The sequence below is a fragment of the Pundamilia nyererei genome, unplaced genomic scaffold, assembly GCF_000239375.1.
Source record: "Pundamilia nyererei isolate P.nyererei 1_Seehausen unplaced genomic scaffold, PunNye1.0 scaffold00032, whole genome shotgun sequence".
Lineage (NCBI taxonomy): Eukaryota > Metazoa > Chordata > Actinopteri > Cichliformes > Cichlidae > Pundamilia > Pundamilia nyererei.
The window spans coordinates 2,558,867-2,581,348 of NW_005187433.1; the positions used below are offsets into that span (position 1 = coordinate 2,558,867).

At 41.2% G+C, this 22,482-nt stretch overlaps 1 protein-coding gene across 2 annotated transcripts in view; it reads right to left on the reverse strand.

Moving 5' to 3' along the window:
• Positions 1-6: 6 nt before the first annotated feature.
• LOC102214959 (tankyrase-1-like) overlaps positions 7-22,482 on the reverse strand; it is a 119,282-nt gene continuing 96,806 nt past the window's right edge. For both annotated transcript variants that reach the window (XM_005729259.1, XM_005729257.1), the window contains 13 exons: positions 15,406-15,625; positions 14,319-14,428; positions 12,853-13,041; positions 11,914-11,994; positions 9,507-9,693; positions 9,346-9,425; positions 6,377-6,497; positions 5,571-5,668; positions 4,219-4,293; positions 3,959-4,064; positions 1,964-2,150; positions 1,661-1,817; positions 7-747 (listed from right to left, as the gene is read on the reverse strand). In XM_005729259.1, the coding sequence (XP_005729316.1) occupies positions 661-747; positions 1,661-1,817; positions 1,964-2,150; positions 3,959-4,064; positions 4,219-4,293; positions 5,571-5,668; positions 6,377-6,497; positions 9,346-9,425; positions 9,507-9,693; positions 11,914-11,994; positions 12,853-13,041; positions 14,319-14,428; positions 15,406-15,625 (1,698 nt within the window). In that variant the 3' untranslated portion in view covers positions 7-660. The remainder of the gene's footprint in view (positions 748-1,660; positions 1,818-1,963; positions 2,151-3,958; positions 4,065-4,218; positions 4,294-5,570; positions 5,669-6,376; positions 6,498-9,345; positions 9,426-9,506; positions 9,694-11,913; positions 11,995-12,852; positions 13,042-14,318; positions 14,429-15,405; positions 15,626-22,482) is intronic.

Below are 22,482 nucleotides of genomic sequence, written 5' to 3' on the forward strand. Positions count from 1 at the left end.
CTTTATTTGCTTTTTGATATCAACGATTCTCTTGCTTCTCTGCGTTTCATCTCATTTCATATTCTCCTCCTGTGGCTTCTCCTTTATATCGGCCTGAAGTGAAAATGCGACGACACAGAAACGCGCTGAATTTCCGTTCTCTCGATGCATCTGGAGGTGGCGTTGGAGCATTGTTTTGATGTTGTGGGTGTGTGTGCAAAGCAAAAAGAGGACATAATATAAAAAACACATTAAAGCCTGGGGCTAGAATACAGGAGCAGTGCAAAGGTGCCAAAAAACAAAACAGCTTTTTGTTTGTTTTATATTTTTTTTTGTGGTAATTGCTTTCACTTTGAGATCAAAGCCACAGCGCCTGCAAAAACAGCTTCCATTAATACTGATGAAACAGTTTCCATTTTCTCCTCAAATGATTAATTATTACTGTCTGCTCCTTTTGGACTGAACCTGTATTACAACCCCAAAAAACTGAAAGACACCGTCTCTTCTTCCTCCTTATTTCCGCGTTTGAGGGTCATCTGACTCCTGGCCAGCCGATGCTTCGTGTCACCCACCCCCAGCTCCAGAGACTTTGAAGGTCTGAGGTTTGAAACTCCTTACTGTTCAGTTCTGGTCCTCTTAGAGATTTGTCCACTACAGTCTGGCTAACTTGGCACCCAGCCTTTAGGACTTTTGCTCAGCAGTGGCAGCAGGCGTGGCCAGACTCTCTGGCTTCACAATCTGGTAGGTGATCAAGTACTCTGGGTAAGCCTGAGGACACAAAATACATGAAAGTCAAACAAACTGTTATGATTTCAGTGCAAGGAAAAAAAACGTGGGTTACTACAAGAAAGACAAAGTAAATTAAGTATGATCTTTTAAAGGCTGGGTAAGTATTTCAAATGTGTGTATGCTGAGGATTTTTGGAATTTACAGTGTTGGTCCTTTTGAGGATTTAAACACCCAGTCACACGGGCCTAGAGACCAGCTGGCGACTGCCTGGCAACCTCCATTCGCTAGGAAAGAAATTATAATTCTCTGAGTGCTTATGATTGGTTGCTAAAGCCCCAGTCACATGGTCACCATTTCATACCACAATTCTGAAAACATGACAGTTCTTACTTGGTACCATGGGTACCAGGCAGTGTATGTACTGAGGTACAACTGTAGGGGGCAGCATACGGCTACAAGTGGCTATATGCAGAATAAGAAGATGGCAACTGGTGCTGCTGCCCTTATAGGTTTGGTATCAAGAATCATGTAATTCTACTGGTACTGGTACCAATTAGTAAATTCCTGGTATTGTGACATCCGTGCTAGAGACTGGTCAGTGTTCCCACTGGGAATGACAGTAATAATGTGTATTCCCAGAAAGGCTGGTGAGTGAGTAGTTCGGGTTGCTTGCCATTACTGGGTGAAATTGGCTGTGGTGCTGCATCGACAAGGTCCTTACGATTACTTTGGTCACAACTGTGCAAACAGTTTGCATGGAAGATGCCAAATGTCTGCAAAGACTTGCCACTACTCACTAAAAGCTTGTTTCCGCCGCTGAAAAAACATGAATAAATACATACAGTTTTTGCATGAGCTATTATGTCCAAATTTCAAAAGTTGGACTTAGTAACTCAAACTTCCAAGTACCTTGAAATTTAGAAGGCAAAAATGTTTTTCTGTGTGTACCAACCTGCTCCCCTCTGTAGATGACATACTCTGCATACGCCAGACCATTGACACTGGGTCGTCCTATTACGGAGTGGTGACCAGGAGGGGCGTGGGCCATTTTCATTGCACTAAACTGAAGGAATGATTTACCGAGTGTCACCCGACAGAACAGCATCTGTCTGCAAACACAAACACACAGACGCACACCATGGAATCGATAAAATCAGTTTATTTGATCTTTCGGTAAGGCAATTTTTATTTCAAGAATATTTTAAGAAACGAAAAAGATCTCGCTAAAGCTGCTCAGGCCGATGTGAGCACCCACCTGTGACATATGTAGCAGGAGCGGTCTTTGTGGGTTGGACAACCTGTTCCTCCGCCGATCCCATACACGTACTGATTGCTCTTGGAGGAGTTCTCGGCAAAATAGATGCCAGCGCCAAACATGCCTCCGATGTATGCATGACGCTCATCAAAGCCCTTATGGATAATTGCGTTGATGAAGGGAGAACCTGGAAGGCCCGAAAAGTGAGAAATGACACAAAATACTCAGCTGCCTCCACTGTGAGCATGTCTGTCCTGACAGTGATGCCTGCATCAGAAATGTCTTCAGATACAAGAGTAATACATAAAAGATCACAGCAGACTCTGAAGATGCCAGAAAAGGTAGCGTACTGGAAACTGAGCTAAGAAACTGGGAGGATTGCACTCTACGGCAGTTAAAAAGAAAGATAATATTACAGTTAATTACAAAGCACCTTAGTCCTCAAGAGAACTATGAAACTAGGAGAGGATGGAGGAAGTGCAGAGTGCGGCGCTTCCTTACTTTCCCTCCATGTAAGGAAACAGAATTTATGCATTTCACATACTCCGGTTAATTCATCTTTTTGAGCTTTAGAGGACGGCATGCTGACAGCCAAAGCTGTCACAGATATTTAAGGTGCATCGACTGATTCACCACATCAGCTCATGTACTGATTTTTAAAGTAGATATCAGGAGCTGTCGGATACCTTTGAGCGGTGCAGTTCTTTTAAGTCTTTGCAGGAACTCATGTAGAGTTGAACCTATGGACCTTTTTTATGCTGTCTAAATTTTAACCTCGTGGTTAAACCTGCCACCATGTTAGCCTCAGTGTCTGTAGAAATCATCCAAAACTGAATGGTATGCGTGCTCCTATTCTCCAAAATGCTGTATGACAGTTAAACGCTGCAGGTTAAATGGATCTGGTGTAATGTTTGTAGTCGATGCCGCAGCGCCGACGTGGATGTGTCAGACTGCAGCAGAGTTATCACACAATCAATAATAAGCACTTTCACGGTCCAATACTATGTGAGGAGGAAAGGGAGGAGCGCTGCCAGAGCCCTACAACAAGATGTCCACCCGTGTGTGTTTCTGACCCCCATAACATCAGAATGCCATGAGCACAGCATGAGGACCCGACATCCTTTACTGGGACATGTGCTCAGAGTCCAGCACAGCCAGACTATGACAACTAATGACAACTGAGCTGCACTGAGCTGTGATTACCCCTTCCAATAAAGGATGTTGGGCCCTGCTCATGAAGTCAGTTTCTGACAGATAATGTGATAAATATGCTTATGGGTGGCCATCTGGAGGTCATTCTGTGGGGCTCTAGTGGTGCTTCTTCTGTTTCTCATCGATCAAAAGAGCAGACAGTAGTCCTGCAGCTCTCCTTGTGTTAAAACCTGTCTCTTGGTATCTCCAACACACTCCTGAGACTTGTGCTGGAAGACACAGCAGACCATTTTGTGATGGCATGTATTGGCTGGACTATCTATGCAAGTTGAAAGGGATGCAGGTACCATCTCATGATACCAAAAGTTCCAAAAACATTAATAAAAGGAAAAAAAAATACTGGTAGCTGTCTCAGCCTCCCAGTAGGTACATGTATGGTATCGCATTCAAAAAGTTGGGTGTCCACACACCCTGCCCACCCCGCAGGGCGCTGACAACACCGTTAACTAGAGTAAAATTCAAAACTACTCCCCTTTTTGGGGATGAATTGGGGTTTTTTTCTAGTCCACTTGATGATGCACAGCAAGAGTAATACTAAGTTTAACTAACTGTCCTCTACTGAAATAATCCAATTTTGGATTCGTGTGCTTAGCTGTGTTTGTTGGAAGAGTTAATTCCTTTTCAGATGTTTGGTACATGAGTCAAATGTATTTCACAAATATTCATTACAGGAGTGCAAATGTTTGTCAGAGCATTTCAGCATAAAAAAGTAAATCAGCAGGACTATATTTAAAGAAGCTCAGCATGCTTTCATATTTTACCACATGCACAGTGTTTATTTACCGTGAAAGAGCATGCGCTCGTTGTGGTGGTTGTGATTCTCATCTGCAATTTCCTTTTGTCTGTGTGTGTATCTTTCCCGCAGCTTCTTATTCACAACCTTCTGAATCTGCAGTCAGAGGAAAGAGAGGAGGGAAACAGCACACATAAAATGCTTAATTTATGTCCAGATTGCTTTTTCTTTTTTTGCTTTAAAGGAGGGAAGAAAATAAAAATCACTTATTTCTGTATTTGTACAGTGTGATGTGTTTTTTAGGTCATACTTTAATGATGTTGTAGCGGCTGAAGACCCCGCCTGCGTTGCCTCCGTCGCGGTGCTCTCTGATCGTGCTCTGTAGCTGAGGAGGAAATCATCAAACATAACAACAATGAATCATCATAAACACTAAACTTTTTTTCCCTCAGATTTCTAAAATGAGATAAGATGAGATGAGATGGCCTTTATTTGTCAGTTGCAGTTGCCCACAGAGATGACAGACCTTGCCGACCGTACATACAATACACAAACATCACATTGGGGAGACAGGTCAGGCCAGGTAGCAAGGAAAAAAAACATTGAAATGTGTAACACAAAAGGATAATACAGGAATGCACAGATATCAACACACCATAGCAGAATAAACACAGACAAGCAACATGGGAGAGTATTCCAGTGTGTACAGCTGATCTGGGACCGCTGCAATCTTCGATTGTCCACATCAGATGGGAGTGACACTTTTCACATGGATACATTTGAAAACGCTGTTTTCGCATTGCAGTGTGGACAGTGAACCCGGAGCCTTTTCGAAAACGATGACACATTTTAGTCATGTGATGCAGTCATGTGACCAATTAACCTAAGGTAGCGGAGGGCATTACACAGCAGTTGTTTTGTTTGCTCTCAATTTTGACAGCCCTATTAAAGATTAATATCAGTTTGTACATGCTTCAGATCGCTTTTCTTCAATTCAATTCTTTAATTCTCACTCGCTTTTGCAACTTTGTACTTTTGTGTTACTCGCAGCAACAACTCCACCTCATTGTTAACTCGATGTGAAAAGTTAAAATAACTATAAAGTGTGAGAGGAAAGCAGCAGCTCATTCAATCAAGAGTAGATGCCTTCACAGTGCCTGTGGGGAAATGTGGCATAACACAGCAAAAATAATGTGTGCAAAATAATTGTAGGTAAAAATATTTCATCTGCTTTCCTTCTGGTATTTAAAAAAAACAAATCAGTCCAGACTCCATGACTGTCATTTGTCAAGTTGTCGAAGAAGAATTACAGATGAAATTACCTGTTAAATTTCTTTTAACATGTGACTGTTCTCATTAATTTCAGCTCATTCACACTGATATCGGCTGTCTCGTTCAATCGCGGCTTCTCAATTACGAGAGCAATGCAGGCAGTGGAGCAGCTCCACAGATATGAAACCTCTCGTTCAGCTGGCTGCTGTGACACCGCGTGATGTGTCTTTAGGCACATGGTTGAAATTACTGTTCAAGCAAATGAATAAATGTTGTTTCACACTGAAAGAAATTCATGCAGGTGGTAAGATAAAAAAAAAAGGTGCTATGAATTTAAATGTGGTCAGTGTCGTGTGTAGGTTACATGTGCTTAAAGGGGCGTTTGCGTACCTCCTCCTCCACAGACTGGAATTCCTTGTCATCCGGTTGCAGGTCGATCAACATGGTGCCCTGGCTGGAGCAGTGGAACGTCAGGTATGGGTTTGCACCTATGAGCAAATATTTGCAAGAGAGATCAAGATGTTTAATTCAACTAAATATGAATTAAAAAGGTAAAGGAAAACTATACAAATTATATTGTTCAGGAACGACAGTCATTTTTACACACACAGACTCGACTTGACTGACAATCAGTTTCATGGCTTCATGTTAGTTAATGACATATTAATCAAATAAAAAATCCTGAGTTGATTCCAAGTGTTGATTCCAGGAAATTGATGAAGTCCAAAGAGGTGCTGATGCAAGTGAAGAGCCCATCATTAGGTTTACATTTGTTTTTTCAACCTATCAGTTGAGATAGCAAAGAGTTTTGGAAATGATAACTAAAGTGGATGATCAGAGTTACTTTCATGGTTAGGAAAAACTACTTCACAACATCTTGTCAAGTCAAAAACACTCTTGAGCAGGTATCACGAATCACTGCCAACCTCTGTGATAGGAGAAGCCTTCATTAGTGTAAGACAGCAAGGCACAAACTACTTGTATCTAATCCAAGTGTTTGACATGTAGATATAAAATGAGTCACATTTCCTGGATAACATATCTGAACATTAGTAGAATATAATGTTATTGATTGTGAAATACGTCTAACTGATTGTTTTAAATATTTATTGGCAAGTTTTATTAACCCCCCCCTTCCTTTGACTGCTTTTCCACTCAGTTACACTCAGTGCGCTGTTCTCTTCTAGTATACTGACCTTGCTGGCCTCCCAGCAGTCTCTCGATGCCCTTGATGAGTTTGTGTCTGTGACCGTAGGCGTTGATGCCGATCTCCTTCAGCTCTTCGTGACCCATGTCTGCCAGCACATCCAGTGAAATCTGCCCAGAGATGGCAAAAAAACCAGAAGAAAAAAGAGTGCACTTGTTATTTTTCCCATTGCCTCTAGTTATACAGTCATAAAAAATTGATTTAACAATGCCTTAATGTATTTAACAGTAAGTCATGTGCCGATAGTGGCAGCAGGTCATGCTACAAGCTGATAATCTGAACTGTCCGCTGTAAAGAGTGATGAGTTCAGTGATCTAAGATGTACCGCGGAGAAAATAGGTCTGACAAATATTCATGAAAAACAGCAGCCGCACAAAGAAAAGGTCAATGAATGGATGGCAGTAATCAAGCCAGCTGATATGCAAATTGACGACGGCGAAGTCATCGCCGCTCTCCTGAATTTGTTCAGGGTGAGCAGAAATGAGATTCATCCTTGAGGCAGAGATAACTTTCCCTCCGCGCTGCCTTGATCACTGATACAGGTGTAAATCATCACAGCTTGAGTAGTCTGCTGGGAGTTTACTGCGACGTGCTCCGCGGAGAAATAAGCAGAAACCTGTCACACCGCGGAGGGGTAAACTATAGCGTTTGACTTTTGCGGATCTCCCTAACAGAATAAAACAATTTGAAGAAAGGACCAAAAACTGGTTAAATTAAACAAAACTGTTTGAAAAACACTAGAATTCAAACTGCTTTTCGCGTGAGAACTTCACATCTATTTTTCTTCTTTAAGGCGCTGACCTCAGACATTATTAAGGCCCTGGGCAAACCTCCTCTGAACGTCTTCCTTTACATCAAGCTAGTTAACAGTGAGGCTTGACAAGGAAGAAGCTTCAAAGAGTGCAAAGTTCAAACCATTACTCTGCGATTCATCAAGAACACTGAACGGCAGCAAAGTGCAAAGTCTGCAGCTAAATTAAAGGCGTCTATAACGAGTGACAGGTCAGCTGAAGCAATGTTTGTTTCTTTGTCACACCTCTGAGTTCTTGTTCATGTCATTCTGAAGTAGAAACGTAGACACAGCTGACTCTTACCCCATCACTCTGCATCACTCTCAGTTTGAATATTAATGAAGGCTTGTTTCCCTTTAGGAGCGGAGGGGGGCAAGAATAAATTTAACTGCACACAGAATCTCCCACAATGCTTCCACCCTGCCTTTTACCAGCTGTCACCTTTCAGTGTTACTTTATTTCACTGTCTGTTTTCTCCTCGTTCTGTGACCTCTTTCATCTCCTTCACTGTTCTGTCTCTGCTTCTCTTTTCTTTTATCTTCATCCATTCAAGCACCTTTCTCTCTTTCCTCCCCTTTGTCTTGATTTACCTTCTTCTCTGTCTTCTGTGGAGATCTCCGCCTCCCTTTGTGTTCTTTACTCTCTATACATCTGCCCGTTTTCCACAGTTTTCAGCACCAAGATGTGCAAATTTGGTAATGCTCTGAGCTGAATGCTAAAGCCGGCGTGCTAAGCAGATGTTTGTGGTGTTTGCTAATTGACTTGCTAATAAAACGCAATGCTGATGGGAAGGTCTGCAAGATACGCAACCATAAATCAAACAATTAGAGACGACAAAATTACCAGACAAATTAAAATTCTGAATGAGCTACTTAAAAGAAAAGAAAAGAAAAAAACAAAATCACAGCTCATTACGTCTACAGCAGCGGTGTCAAACATAAGGCCCGGGAGCCAAGATCGGCCTGGCAAAGGCCATGTCCACACTAACACGTTTTCGTTTGGAAACGCATCTTTGTCTCTCCGTTTTGGCCTCTGTCCACACTGACGTTTTGAAAACGCTGTTTTCGCATTGCAGTGTGGACAGTGAACCCGGAGCCTTTTGACACATTTTAGTCATGTGATGCAGTCATGTGACCAATTAAACTAAGATAGCGGAGGGCATTACACAGCAGTTGTTTTGTTTGCGCTTAATTTTGACAGCCCTATTAAAGATTAATATCAGTTTGTACATGCTCCAGATCGCTTTTCTTCAAATTCTTTAATTCTCACTCGCTTTTGCAACTTTGTACTTTTGTGTTACTCGCAGCAACAACTCCACCTCATTGTTAACTCGATGCTTTTCCTCAACATTTTGCTGCAACGTTTCAAAGAGCCGGAAAGTAAATAAACGGCAGACAGAAAATCGGCAGGCCGAATCGTCTTGCGTTTCACGCGTGCGCAGCACTGGAACGTAAGCGTTTTCGGCCGTTTCAATGTGAACGCACAACTCTGTGAAAACGACTGAAAACGCCGTTTTCAAATTCATCCGGGCTAGTGTGGACGTAGCCAAAGACTCCAATCTGGCCCCTTGGATAGCTTTGGAAAATGTGAAGGAGGACATTTTGGACTTTTAACTTTTTACAGCTTTTCCTACTGATAAAGACCTCAACTGTGACCATTCATACTCCACTAAAGTAATTAAATGATAGATTATTTTACACATTTAGTTCTTACAGCATAAGCCCAAAAATAAATCCTGAGAGATTTCTTTCATTTACTACAGGGGATTTCTTTGTCATGATAAAAGTGAGACATACTGTTGAAATTTGGCCTCTTTTTCTTATATCAAGACTGACAGAAAGGGGAGTTTCACTTGTTCGGCTCACATAAGATCAAAGTGGTGCTGCATGTGGCCACCCTTGGTCCACAGCTACATAAAATGTGTGCATCAAGTTTTATGTCAATTGTGATACTACAGTCAGGATAACAGTGGTGGACCACAGGATGCAGACAGATCCTGCCATCCTTAGATCCACACACAACAAGTAACAACAACAAAAAGAGGGAGACCAATGAAGTTGTTTTGCTTAGAAACAGGATTGGATTCACGGCAGCCTCTCTTCCTCCTTCTTTTTCCTCCTATTTCACGCTTTAAAAGTCTGACACATCCGAAATGCTGTTTGTGTACCTGTTCCCGCTGAAAGATGTCTCGGAGGTGTTCCAGCCCCAGGCTCTTTAAGAACTGGTTGATGGTCATGTCAAGTAGAGCTGCAGAGACAAAGTGATGTCAGCAGGGTTTTCACAAGTTTTGACTCGTGGTACAACGGGCGCTCCTGTGCGTTCACCCACCTTCTCCTTCTTTCCTGTCGGAGCCAGTCGCTCCATCTGCGGGACCGGTGGCCCCGGCCACCGTGATGTCACTCAGAGGAGCGGCCAGGTTGTCTATGCTGCTGGCCGCCGACAGGCACGAAGGGGACGGAGACGGAGAGATGACCACACCCCCTGTCGCTCCTGTGCTCACCACATTGGCACTTACCTAAAAGTAAGAAGGAGAAGGTTTGCTTTGACTTAGTAAGACTTTATAGAAATTTTTCTTTAGTCACCAATTCTGAGTGTTTGAGCTTTCAGCTCTTGAGGTGAATTGAAAAAGCTAGCGACATGGCAACCAAAGAAAATCAGTGACATTCAGCCACTTGAAGCGACGATGGATGTTGATTGTCTTGATGTGTAGTTACATTTCACGGGAGATGCACGCAAGGTTATGATGTAGGATTTCACAGGGGCTTGCAGTTATGGTGCATCGTAATCAAACTAACTGTGGGACCATTCATTCATCAGAGCGGTGTAGTGTGAAACGTTAGCGAGACATGTCAATTTTTTTGTGGCTCTTTTTTAAATCACCATGGTAACTTAGACCCACAATCTGTCTGGGAGCAGCTTATGTTGCATGTGTCACTTTAAATTCAGCTCGAAGTGCCTCATTTTCACCAATTCTTTTATTTATATCATGAAGTTACAGCCGAGCAAACTGTTAGTTGCATTGTGAGTGGAATGTGCATGTGATGCATAACACATATATTTTTATAATTGATCCTAAGTAAAGAATCAAGCTGCTAAGTCTCTTTTACACCTCTGGAATAGCAGTTACACACACACACACACACACACACACACACACACACACACACACACACACACACGAACACCTGTTCAGTCAGTAAGAATAATTTCACTTTGATGATGAAAAATAAACTGGTTTTTAAATCTCCTTTGTTTGGCTGTGGGACAGTACGGACAGCTTTAACTGTCCTGTAAATATAACAGCTATAAAGGGGGGAAAAAGCTGCATTGGGAACACACTTTGATATAAAAATAAATAACTGGAACCAAAATGCTTGTTTAACATTTTAGTACTCTTCACCATGGATCTCTTCTCTTATTTATTGTTATAGTTTTATGTTTTTTAATCACCATTTAATCATTATTTCATAACGTCTCTGATCAGAGCAGGCAGTACTCAAAGGAATTATTTTATGCACGAGGATTGTCACATAATGTGTGAAACATCCCTTTTCTACATGAGCGAGTACAGAGCCTGAAACAAAAAGTGGGCCTAACAGAGAAAGTCGATAACCATCATTGTGATACCCGCCATCTCTGACTGGGGCTTTAGGGTTTCTTGAGCCAGCTAATATAAAGAAAGCCTTCAGTTTAGTGCTGTGAGACACTACAAATTTTGGTATTGATCTGATACCAAGGAAATATATTGCTTTTTCCAATACAGATACCAATACTTTTAACCTATAAAGACAGCTTACATACGAGACAGCTTCTTAATGACCACATTTTAATGAACACTTAATCACTGTGCTTTTTACCTTCCACTATAATTACTCAAGGCAACAAAACACACTTTTCAGTTTTTCATGTGTTATGAAACCGGACTTTTGGAGACCTGGATTGTGAATGTGCCTGTCTCTAATGCACTTTGGGTCACCTTGAGTAACATGTCAGTTACTTTTATCTCTTTAGGGCTCCTGCACAGTATGAAAAAGTGGATAAAAGAATAAAATTGTATCTTTTTTAAATCAGTATTTATATATGCAACATGTTTTGCAGTGGCGTAATTAGCAGAGGAAAAAAAGGCTCATCTACAAACTAAAAAAACCGATTTAAGAAAAAGGGTTTCAGAGAGCGGGTTGGGCAGAGACGATACCCTTCCCTGTTCCTCTGCCATGACAGCTGAGGTGAAACTTGCTTTTCTGTCATAACACTCGTTCGTGGGGTGGAGCAATGGGCACAAGAAGAACTCATTAAATTTTGATGCAGATCCAGAGCAACTGAAATTGGCAGAGGATGCCCTCTCTGATCGCCCTTCACGTTGCTCACTTTTTTAGTTAATCAGCTTCTATTTAAACGCTGTGCACGGACCTTGTCTGGGTTTGGTAATTAATGTTTGGTTAACTGATTTGCAAACAGAACCTAGATTTTGCACATTTTGGTAATTATGTGACAACATAAATTCATACGCAGCTCTCGAATGAAGACTTCTGTCAGTGATACGTCTGTTTAAATATGGAAACGTAAAAATGTTCACACATCTGGTCCGTTCGGTGTTTCGTTTAGGTTTAAATCAAAGCACGTTTTTCTTCACATTGAGCTTAAGATTAAAAACTGATATGAATTCTGCTATTAACACTTCATCTGATTCAACACAGAGACAGCATCTGTGCCTATACTGTGTGCAGACACTCACCACAGTGGCCTGTGGTTTTAAACAACTTGGCAGGGCGTCTGGCGGCATGGCATCAATCAAAAGTGCTCTGATGTCATCAGCCTGCAACAAAGACACAACATGTAGACACCTCTGAATTAGTTTTGTATGTTTGTTTGTATTTTTGGAACACACTATCTACAGATCACACCAGGTTGTGTTTTTGCAGCAAATCACTGTAGTGCTACACTTTTTCTGGATTTTTTGGTAAATCTATCACTTTATTTTTGAGTATAAGACACTGTCTTTTCTTTTCTTCTGACTGAAATATGCACTTTCTTGTTGTAAGGGCACTTGTGTTTGTATTTTTTTGTGTAATGCCTTGTAATGACTAAGAAGCTTAACTCAATCATGGTCAGAGGCCACGCTTTGTGAAGTTATCCCAAAGCTAATCTGGACTAAACTAGAAAATGGCACGTGTGACGTTTTCATTACAGGATCAAACTGTCACGAAGCTTCATGAGAGCAAGCCAAATTTTCCAGGCTTTTCCTGGGACTGCTATATCCATTAATGACTTCATCCAATGGTCAATAAATAAACTGAATGCATAGTGTGAGAAGAGCAGCAAATGCCTCTGTTTCCTCTTATCTCTAGCAGAGTTACAAGCCTGTAGATGTCAGCAGCAGTGATGTGCTGTTTTCCAAAGGAGGCTCTCAAACTTTGGTACCTACAGTCAAACAAGGAAACGCGTAAGGAAGCTCATTAGGAAACCTCATTAGGGTGTGAGGAGTTAGAAAGCTGTCTGTTCCACCATCTAAACTTCTGCAAACTCTCCTTATGGCGCTCAACTCTCTGAATAGTTAACCATAACCATCTGAACGTCTATTTAAGTCGATGTGCTGACTCATAAGTATGAAGACTGTTATGGGAAGAAATTAGGACAGATCCCAAAAAAAGTCCCACAAGAAATCCTTTCATACCGTAGCCAAGTCCAGCGGCGTCTGCCCCTCCTGGTTCTTCATAGTGGGATCGGCTCCATGGGCGAGCAACAGCGCGCAGAGCTGAGTCCTCCCTTTCTGGGCCGCTTCGTGCAGGGGAGTAAATGCCCACTTGTCGGTTGCATTGACACACGTGTTGTACTTGATCAGCAGAGCAGCTATGTCCACGTGCTGGACAGAGGAGAGGAAGTAGCGGGGAGACATAAAGAAGAAGAAACAGGAAAGCGGAGGAGAGGAATTAAAACAGTAGAAAATGAGAGCAGATGAGTGAGGAGGTGTCTGGGGGAGGCGAGGGCAGCACGAATAAAAGCATTTAACAAGAGCAAATGTGTGAAGTGTTGCTGAATGAGTGCTACAAAATTAAGATCAGGGGAAAAAACATGTAAAAACGGATTGCAGGATTGTGTGAAACAGAAAACGTGTGAATTATTAAATCTGTCATGATTTTTCTTTTCCTTCCGGTCCTTCCTCTCCTGCTTTTCCCGCTCGTCTCCCTCATTCCCTCGTCGTCTGTCTACGGCTCGTGTCTTGGTGTCAAACAGAATGTAGCTTGTTTTGCAGTAACAGTCAGGGATGCTTGAGTGTGTATAACTGTTTGTGTGTGCGTTTCCAAAATGCAGAGCTCATCAAGCTTTCATGCAAACACGTGTTTCATGACTCTTTTAGCAGAAGACTGCTGACAAGCTACGAGCGCTGTGCCACCAAAGATGAAGGGAAAAAGCACAAATGTAAACCTTCAACAGTCGAATATCCCCCCCATGCTAAAGATGAGAGTCATTATTATTGCTGTTTAGGTAAGTACGATCCAGCGTCACAGTTAAATATCACACACTGTGTGCTACACATTTTCTAAACATCCAAAATATGCATACTTGTCAAACTTTACAACAACCTCTTGAGATGATTTTGACTTAATGTGCAGTTGAAAAAAGGTGATAAACTGCAATATATGCAATACTGAGCATATTGCAAAATGTTAAAAATCACAATAAAATCATATAGTAAGTGAAGTATTGTAATAATAGTGTATTTTAAATTTAGTGTATGTAAAACAATATAGTGAAGGGAAGCATATAGAAAGATTATAAGCAACTGAGCTGTTTTATTGATTAAAATACCCAAGTGTGGTTATCTATCAATCTATGTTCATCATGCATTTACACCTTTATCCATGAACGAATTCTAAAAAAGGTTTACGATAAAGATTTTCAATCACTTTTATGCAAAAATTAACTTGATTCATTTCCATCAGTTTTGCGCTTCAAGTATGAAGTAAGTCTTGCTACTCTAAAAGTCGAATACAATAAATAAAAAAAATAAACAAATGCACTATAAATATACAGCTGGCCTCAAGTATTTAAGTGAGTGAATGTTAAAGGAGATAAAAGACTTTTTAAAGAAACTATGAACAGGTAGCAAAAAAGGCAAGCGTCATGTTTGTGTCTTACCCCATATGAAGCGGCATTGTGTAACGGTATCAGCCCTCCTTTGTCCTGCGCATTCACATCGGCTCCATGCTCCAGCAGATACTCGGCTACCTCCAAGTTGTTATAGCCGGCTAGAGAGCGCCACAGGCGACGATTCCACGCAGCAGGACAGAAAGAAAGATGAGTGAGGAAGATATAAAAACGCAGTCAGCTAATGAGAGAAGACAAAATAATGATAAAGACAGAGTGAATGTCAGCCTACGTTCACGGCAGCGGGACGGCACATATAATCATCTTTTCCTTTTACAAGAAAGTACATCAACACAGAGGGTGCGTGGGCGTGTGTCTAAGTGGTCAGATTTATTCAGACCTTTAAAGTGTTTTCCAGCAGTTTCTTAACTTCTGAAGTGCCAGTCATGCAGCAAAACCTCCTATTTAAATATACTGCATCATCACGCAGCAAGAAGTGTGTTTATATATATATTAGGACACAAAAAATCCATAATAGAAAGGAGAAACAGGAAGCAGTTTTTGGTCTTTAAACTTTCCTGACACAATTATGCACATTTTAGGGCACCAAATTGAACAAAAGCAGGATAAAAGCAACCTCTAAAGTATGACCCATAATGTAAAAGAGTTAAACAAAACTAAATGCTCATTTTCAGCCTTGAGTTTGCATCTATAATGTGTTTTCATAATTCAGGACATGGTTTGTACTAAAAGGTGAAATTTTAATGTAAATTTATGGATGATTAGATCAGCGTGAATCTCATTAGGCATTTGTGTGTGTGTGTTTATCCCCATGAGGGGCTTTAGCAGGATGGTGTATCAGCTGTTATCTCTGAAACTGATGTCACAATGATTGCACACCTTGAATATATACATAATAGTTTGTCTGCCTTTAAGGGGACAAACGCTGTCTGTGCTATCAAGACTTTAAAAACCGTATTATGCGAGTAATGTAATACGAGGTCATTGTAGGTCAACTGCTCGAGCTAGTTGTGCTATCAAAATGTGGTGTTTCGCTCTACCGATAAAATTAAGACGTAATTATAGATAAAAAGGTTTTTAAAAAAAAAAAAGTGTGTGGGCTGGGCGGCTTTTTTACCTGCAAGGTGCAGCGGAGTCGAGTTGCGTCCCTGCGTGTCCCGACAGTTAATGTTGTCGGGGCTGCATAACTTTTGAACCCTAGCCAGGCAGCCTTTCTTAGCAGCGTCCAGCAGCGCCGCGTCTCCTCTGAGCAGGTCCTGGATGTCCGTGTCCCCGTCCTTCACCAGGTCCAGAGGGGTGTTGCCGTCCCTGTTCTTCTTAGTGGGGTCTGCTCCGTGCTGGAGAGAGGAGGCCGTAAAAGGGGGAGTTACACAAGGAAAAGAAAGATGGGGAAAAATACGGGCAGATATGTTCTAGAGATATTTATCCGATGTGTGAAAGTGCACGCCGACATCATTAAACAAGACGGCGGCTGCAGTCGGGGGCAGGATGAATGTTGGAGGCTGTGTGGTTAATCAATGACAGGTCATTTTAATACAGTGCACGCTCGCCCTTTAATTCGTTCTGGCAAGTGATTTCTAAGGAAATGAGCAGCATGTTTGGAACGGAGACATTAATTTGTCACATTGTATCTGGGCAAACTCACGGCTAAGGATGAAGATATTTATAACGTACGCTTGGTTGCCATGACACTGAGTGCAGACAACCCCCCACCCCATCATCATGAGAGGACAATTGTCAATTGTCATTTTTTTAAGTATACCCTGATTTAGGGCTGGGCGATATATCAAAAATTTATCGTTACCGAAATTTATGACTCTCATCGACGTCATTTTGCCCATGTCGGTAAATTCGGTATTTAAAAAAAGAAAAGAAAAGGCATGTGCAGGTTGGCGATGTTTATGTGCCTTTAAGACGCTGTGCTACGTTACAGACTTGACGGGGTGGAGTCACATGACTCTACTACCTGTAACAAGACGAGACACGGGTGAACAAATGGAGGACGATTTAAATGTTGAAGCAGCAGCGACGGAGGTAGAGCTGGTGGAGGAGGAAGAGGAGACGCTTGTTAACAAAAAAAAATGCATCAGCAATCGTTTGGCAGCATTTTGGATTCAACAAGGATGATATTGATCAAAATATTGTTAAATGTAAACTCTGCAAAAAGACTGTTGCGTCAAGTCAAGGTAACACAACCAACCTCTTCCGCCACCTGCAGCACAACCATGTGATTCAATTCGAAGACATAAAAAAAGCTCAAAGCGAGAAGAGAGTAGGAGGACCAGCAAAAACGTCTTCCTCCACCAGGCAGCGGTCAATAACCAAAGCATTTGCTAGTACTCAGCTATATGAGCGAACTTCAAAAAGATGGCAAGAAATCACAAATGCTATAGGCTACCACATAGCAAAAGACATGGCTCCTATTGCTACAGTGGAACGCAACGGGTTCAGACACTTCATGAAAATAACTGACAAGAGATACGAACTCCCATCACGAAAATATTTTTCAAAAACTATCATTCCCAGCATGTACAGCACAGAGAGGGAAAAGGTTGCTGCTGAATTGAGATACGTTAAGCACGTTGCAGCCACATCCGATCTCTGGTCCAGCCGTACAATGGAGCCGTATATTAGTCTCACAGTTCATTACATCGACAACAAATGGGAGCTGCGTACCAGAGTGCTCGAGACGGCCTGTTTTCCATCTGATCACACGGGGGACATGGTTGGACAGGGGTTGAGAGCGATGCTGTCTGCATGGGACATCAGTGAAGAGGACCTTGTTGCTATAACAACTGACAACGGCCCAAATATTGTGAAAGCTGTCAAGCTCAATAAATGGACACGGGTGCAATGTTTTGGGCGCAGGCTGCACCTGGCAATCGGTAAGTGTGTACATCTTAATATATTTGGGTGGTGACATCTGGTGTGTTTTAAAGTGACTTTAATTCTGTGCGTCATATTCAAAATTGAAAGTATTAATGTTTGAATAATGTTTGAGGAAAATCCACTAGATTGGTGGAGAAAGCATCAAGTAAACTTTCCCACTCTAAGTAAAGTTGCAAAAAAGTATCTTTGCATCCCGCCACCAGCTCCCCATCCGAGCGGGTTTTCAGTTCTGGAGGAAACATTGTGACATGCCTCAGATCCTGCCTGAAACCTGACATGGTCAATATGTTTCTGTTTCTTAGCAAGAACCTGGAGTAAACACTACTCAGGTAAACGTCTACAACAGTAGTTTGATTGAACCGCTCAGGATACCAAGTCTGCTGCTGCCCCTTTTTGAAGTGCCCTGTTCAAGCCCTGCCTAATTTTAACTATCAGTGTTCTATTGAAGTTTTTTGCAAACAGCACTATTTAATGTTTTTGTTTAAGAGTTTATAGTTTTCACGAGTCACATGGCAGTGCTTAGTATTTATTATAGTTTTTTCTGTGTTCAATTGACATTTGTGTTTGTGACATTATTTGTTTACAAGTTATAGTACCTCAAGGCCTTAGCAGAGATAGGCCTTTGTCCATGATGGCATTACATTTGCACAATCATTGTTTACTTTGTGAATAGCCAATGTGAAACATATTTATTATTAAACTATTTTGTTTACAAGGGATGCACATTTTTTAGAGAGCATGATATTGTATCCTACACTTTTTATTTTGTTCAGTTAATAAATCTTACTACTTACTACTATTGTCTTCATTTATTTTCAGTGACATTTTACAGTCCTTTAAAGTGGTAATAATATAATTGCAATGAATAGGTCTAGGGGGAATAATATTATCAAAATAACTGGATGAACTATGATGCCTGCCACAGGCCCATCAAATGAAAAACAAAACAAAAACGTTTGTTTTTTTGGCACTTGGGGTGGTTATCGTCCATTTATCGTTATCGAGGTTAACTGCTCAATTTATCGTGATATTGATTTTAGGCCATATCGCCCAGCCCTACCCTGATTATTAAAGAAAACACTGGAAAAAACCTTGTTTGTTTGGATGGGCAAATAAATGGAAAAATCTGATCCATCTCCAATAAAAAGCTGTTAAAGCTCACAACAAAGACAGCAAAATAGATAAGAAATGTAGAGGATTTAAGTCTCATGACAACACCACAATTAAAAGACTGAATACTGCTATACTGATTAGATACTTTTCTTTTACATGGACATTAAACAAACAAGAAGAAACAGTCCTCCACACTCTGAACAATCTGAACCCGCTGGAAGCGTTTCACTTAGACGAGTAAGAAATGATGACAAGTGACGAGTGAGAAGAGGATGGATGAAGGTAATTCACCGGAGAGCAGAAGAGAGGAGGTGGAAACGAAAGGGAGGTAGAGAGAGGTGAGGACAGGACACCCAGTGAAGTGGAAAACACCACATACCCTGGGGGACGAGGGGAAAGCAGACATTTTCATCGCTCAGCTGTCTCCTAGGTTGTGGCTCAACTTGTCATTTCATTGTAAGTTTTGAAATCCGCTCATTAAAATTGGATGTTGTGGGACCACTCCCCTGGGTATCCACTGCTGGTCTGAAACGGTCCTTTATAGAAATCTCTCTCATGGCTCTCTATCCCTCTATTCAAAGTAGTCTGAACCTTTCCCTCTCATGAGGTTTTTTTCTCTCCTGCTCCTCAATTTCCATTATCTCTTCACTGCTGTCACTCACTCACACTCTCATGAAAATTAGACTAGAAATAATTGGGGACATTTACATAGATACAAAAAGGGAAAAAAGATAGTCGACCTTTCAAGAACCATTATCTTTCTCATAGGAAATGCAATTTACAATTTTTCGTATCTGCTTACAAATGAAACGCTATACTAGCAGCTTATTGAAGCTCCAGTGTTCTCAAAAATGTCCAAAAACAAGCTCATTTTAGCAGGTGTGATTTTAACAAGTTGATCGCCACGGTGTAGTCTGCTAACAGGCTCAGATTGGGACATCGAATGAAATCAACTGAGCATTTAAAGTAAAATGTTGCTGGCTACATTATTACAAGTCCTTGAAGGTAAAATTGGAATTACAGCATCCAATATATGTCTGGATTTGTATGAAATATTAACTTTATTGTGTAGCTACAGGAACATTTAGAAGATTTTTTTCGTAGTTTTTTTTCGTGAAGGCTTGGCTTAATTAAGCCACCAAAAGCTCCTGGCAAGAATCTGCTTGGTAGTCTTTGTAGACCCATGTTAAAGCACATCACACAAGTCAGAAAAGACAAAGAGCTTCTTTTAAGTGAAGTTAAATTAACTCTGAAAGAACAACAGAAACTGTTGTCTGCAGCTACTGTCTGTGATTCTTATCTCTGTTTCTTTGCCTTGTTATTTAACATCATTGTCACTGAACTTTCCAACCAATTATTATACTACCCAGTACCCCAAATAGCTAATCAGCCAATCACATGGCAGCTACTCACTACATTTAGGCATGTACACATGGTTACGACGACCTGCTGAGGTTCAAACCAGCATCAGAGTGGGGAAGAAAGGTGATTTTGAGCGTGACATGGGTGCTGGTGCCAGACAGACTGGTCTGAATATTTCAGAAACTGCTGACCCACTGGGATTTTTCTCTTTAACAACCATCTCTATGGTTTACAGTGAATGGTCCAAAAATAGAAAATATCCAGTCAATTACCTGGACGGAAATGCTTTGTCGATACCAGAGTTCAGAGGGAAATGGCCAGACTGCTTTGAGCTGGCATAAAAGGCAACACTTACTTAAAATAACCATTCATTACAGCTAAAGTATGCAGAGGAGCGTTGAACCTTCAATGCAAGTGTCTCCTGACAGTTGAGGCTAAAACTGAGGCTATGGTTGGCACAGTTTTACCAAAATTGGATGATAGAGGAAAAAACAAGACTGCCTGATCAGATAAGTCTCAATTTCTTCTGTGACATTCAGATTGTAGGAACAGAATTTGGCATATACAACATCAAAGCAGAAATCCATCCATTCTTATATCAACAGTTCAGGCTGGTGATTTAATTGCGTGGAGGGATATTTTTGGTGCTTTCACATTCTGACTTAAAATCCATTGAACAACCCAAGGTCAGAGGAACAGCTCTCCAGCTTCAGACATGTGACCCGAGGCTACAAATACTTGGTTTATTACAAAAGCAATCACGACTGAACAAGAGGACATCCTTAAAGAACTCGAATATCATCAAAGGAAACTCCAAGCATAAAAATGTCACAGCCTGACTGACAGTTGGTCTTTTCCAAAATGATGTTGCATATTAGCATCAGACCTTCATAACTCACTCGAGTTCACAAACTGCATGCCAAGTGCTAATGAAGTAGATTATACTTAAATTGAGCTGAAATTCATTATCCTCTCACACGTCTTCACCAACAACGATGATGCTAATGTGCATTTTGCATGTCTTACAAGACCCATTCCTCAGAAACTATCTGGGTACAGGGAGGATGCAGCGGAGTTTTAATTTGAGCTAAAATCCTGCACAAAAGCAGGATAATAGAAAGTTAACAACAAACAGAGAAGACAACGGAAAAATCTAGTGTTGAACTCCACAACAGAGAACAATCACATCCCGAGGCCTCGGCAGATTAACACCAAAGTGCGGGAACACTGTCTTACTTCTGTGCACAAGTGTGTTAAAGGGAGAGTCGAGAGTACTAACGTGTGTAAACAAGAAACGCAACAACATGCTGAAATTCGCCACTATGAGAATGCTTCTAACCAGAGTGGGAAAAACAATACGAACCTCCTACAATCAATCATCCGTTTGTGTGTCTCTAACCTCTGCCTCCAAAGCCAAAGACCAACCATGAGATCAGGGGGAAAAAGAAAGAAGTGTGGCCTGAGGGAGATGCTGTATCTCTGAACTCCATTTGCTTTTTGAGCTGACTGGGATTTGTCTACACACGAGTCTGTGCGAGGCTTCACACTTACAAGTGAGAAAAGCATTTCATTTGGTGCTGCATATCTAATAATGAGTCTAACCATAAAAGCAACAGTCTTTAATAAGCCGTAAAGAAAGCCTCACTTTAATATATATAGCGAGAAAAAACCCAACAAAACATCTCTGCTGAAGAAAAAAAAAGCCTCCATCACTGAATTTACACCAGACAAAAAAAGAACAATCACTTCTAATAAACTCCCACAAAGACAAAAGAAAACCTTATGGTGGCTGAACACAAATAAAGCTGCTGAAGCAGATGGTGTTCCTGGACATGTGCTGATCAACTGCAGCAGCACTGGTCTTAAACATCTTTACCTGGAGTTAGAGCTGCACAGCAGATGGAAAATTGAGTGAAAACAGCATAAAGTTTCTTTGTGCTTTAAGCTCAGGACGGCTTCAAATCTCAACTCACAATTCCAATAATGACATTGAAGAGCACTGAAAGTGTTCAACTGGTTTGTGATATAAAATTTCTTTCTGTATTGTGTAACCTGCAGCTCAATTACTGCAGTTTTTCCTTCACCTTCTTCTTTAATGCTATTTTTTTTGGTATGTTGCCCTCATTAGTAAGGAGAAGTGTGGGGAGCAGAGGAATGAGGTGCAGTAAACATTGGGCTGGCTGGAAATAATCAAAAACTCTCTATTGATGCCTCTGCCCCCTGACCTGCTGGCCCAAGGTTTTTCCATTTAATTCGCAACTCATCCTCAGTGAAGTGAAGCTGTGAACTGCTAAAGGTCTGAACTATTGTGACGTAATATCAGTGTGTAAGAATACTTCAGCATTATCACAGTTTTATGAGCAAAGCAGCCTCTATAATTTGGCCCTAAAAACACAAGAGTGTAGACTGGTTTGGACTCTTAATCAGCAGACCACAGAGTGACCAGCTAGTGGCTAAGAACTCAATCCTCTGCTTTCCCATTTTTCAAGAAAAAGGAGCACCACAGGGAAGCGTTCTGGGTCTTCTCTCCTTCTCATACAAGGCTTAAATCTGCAGATTATGCAGCTGAGATAGGATCAAATTGTTGGCTCCCCAAAGCCTGGGAAAGTAAAGTGCCGTTTCTCATACTTTTTTCCCTTAGTATTCACATTTAATGCTCGGTGGTAAAAGTAAACATCTTTTTTTTCTCCATTGCTTGTTTTGGTGGACACCAAACACAAAAACATTTCATAAACTGATACAGTGGGGCAAAAAAGTATTTAGTCAGCCACCGATTGTGCAAGTTCCCCCACTTAAAATGATGACAGAGGTCAGTAATTTGCACCAGAGG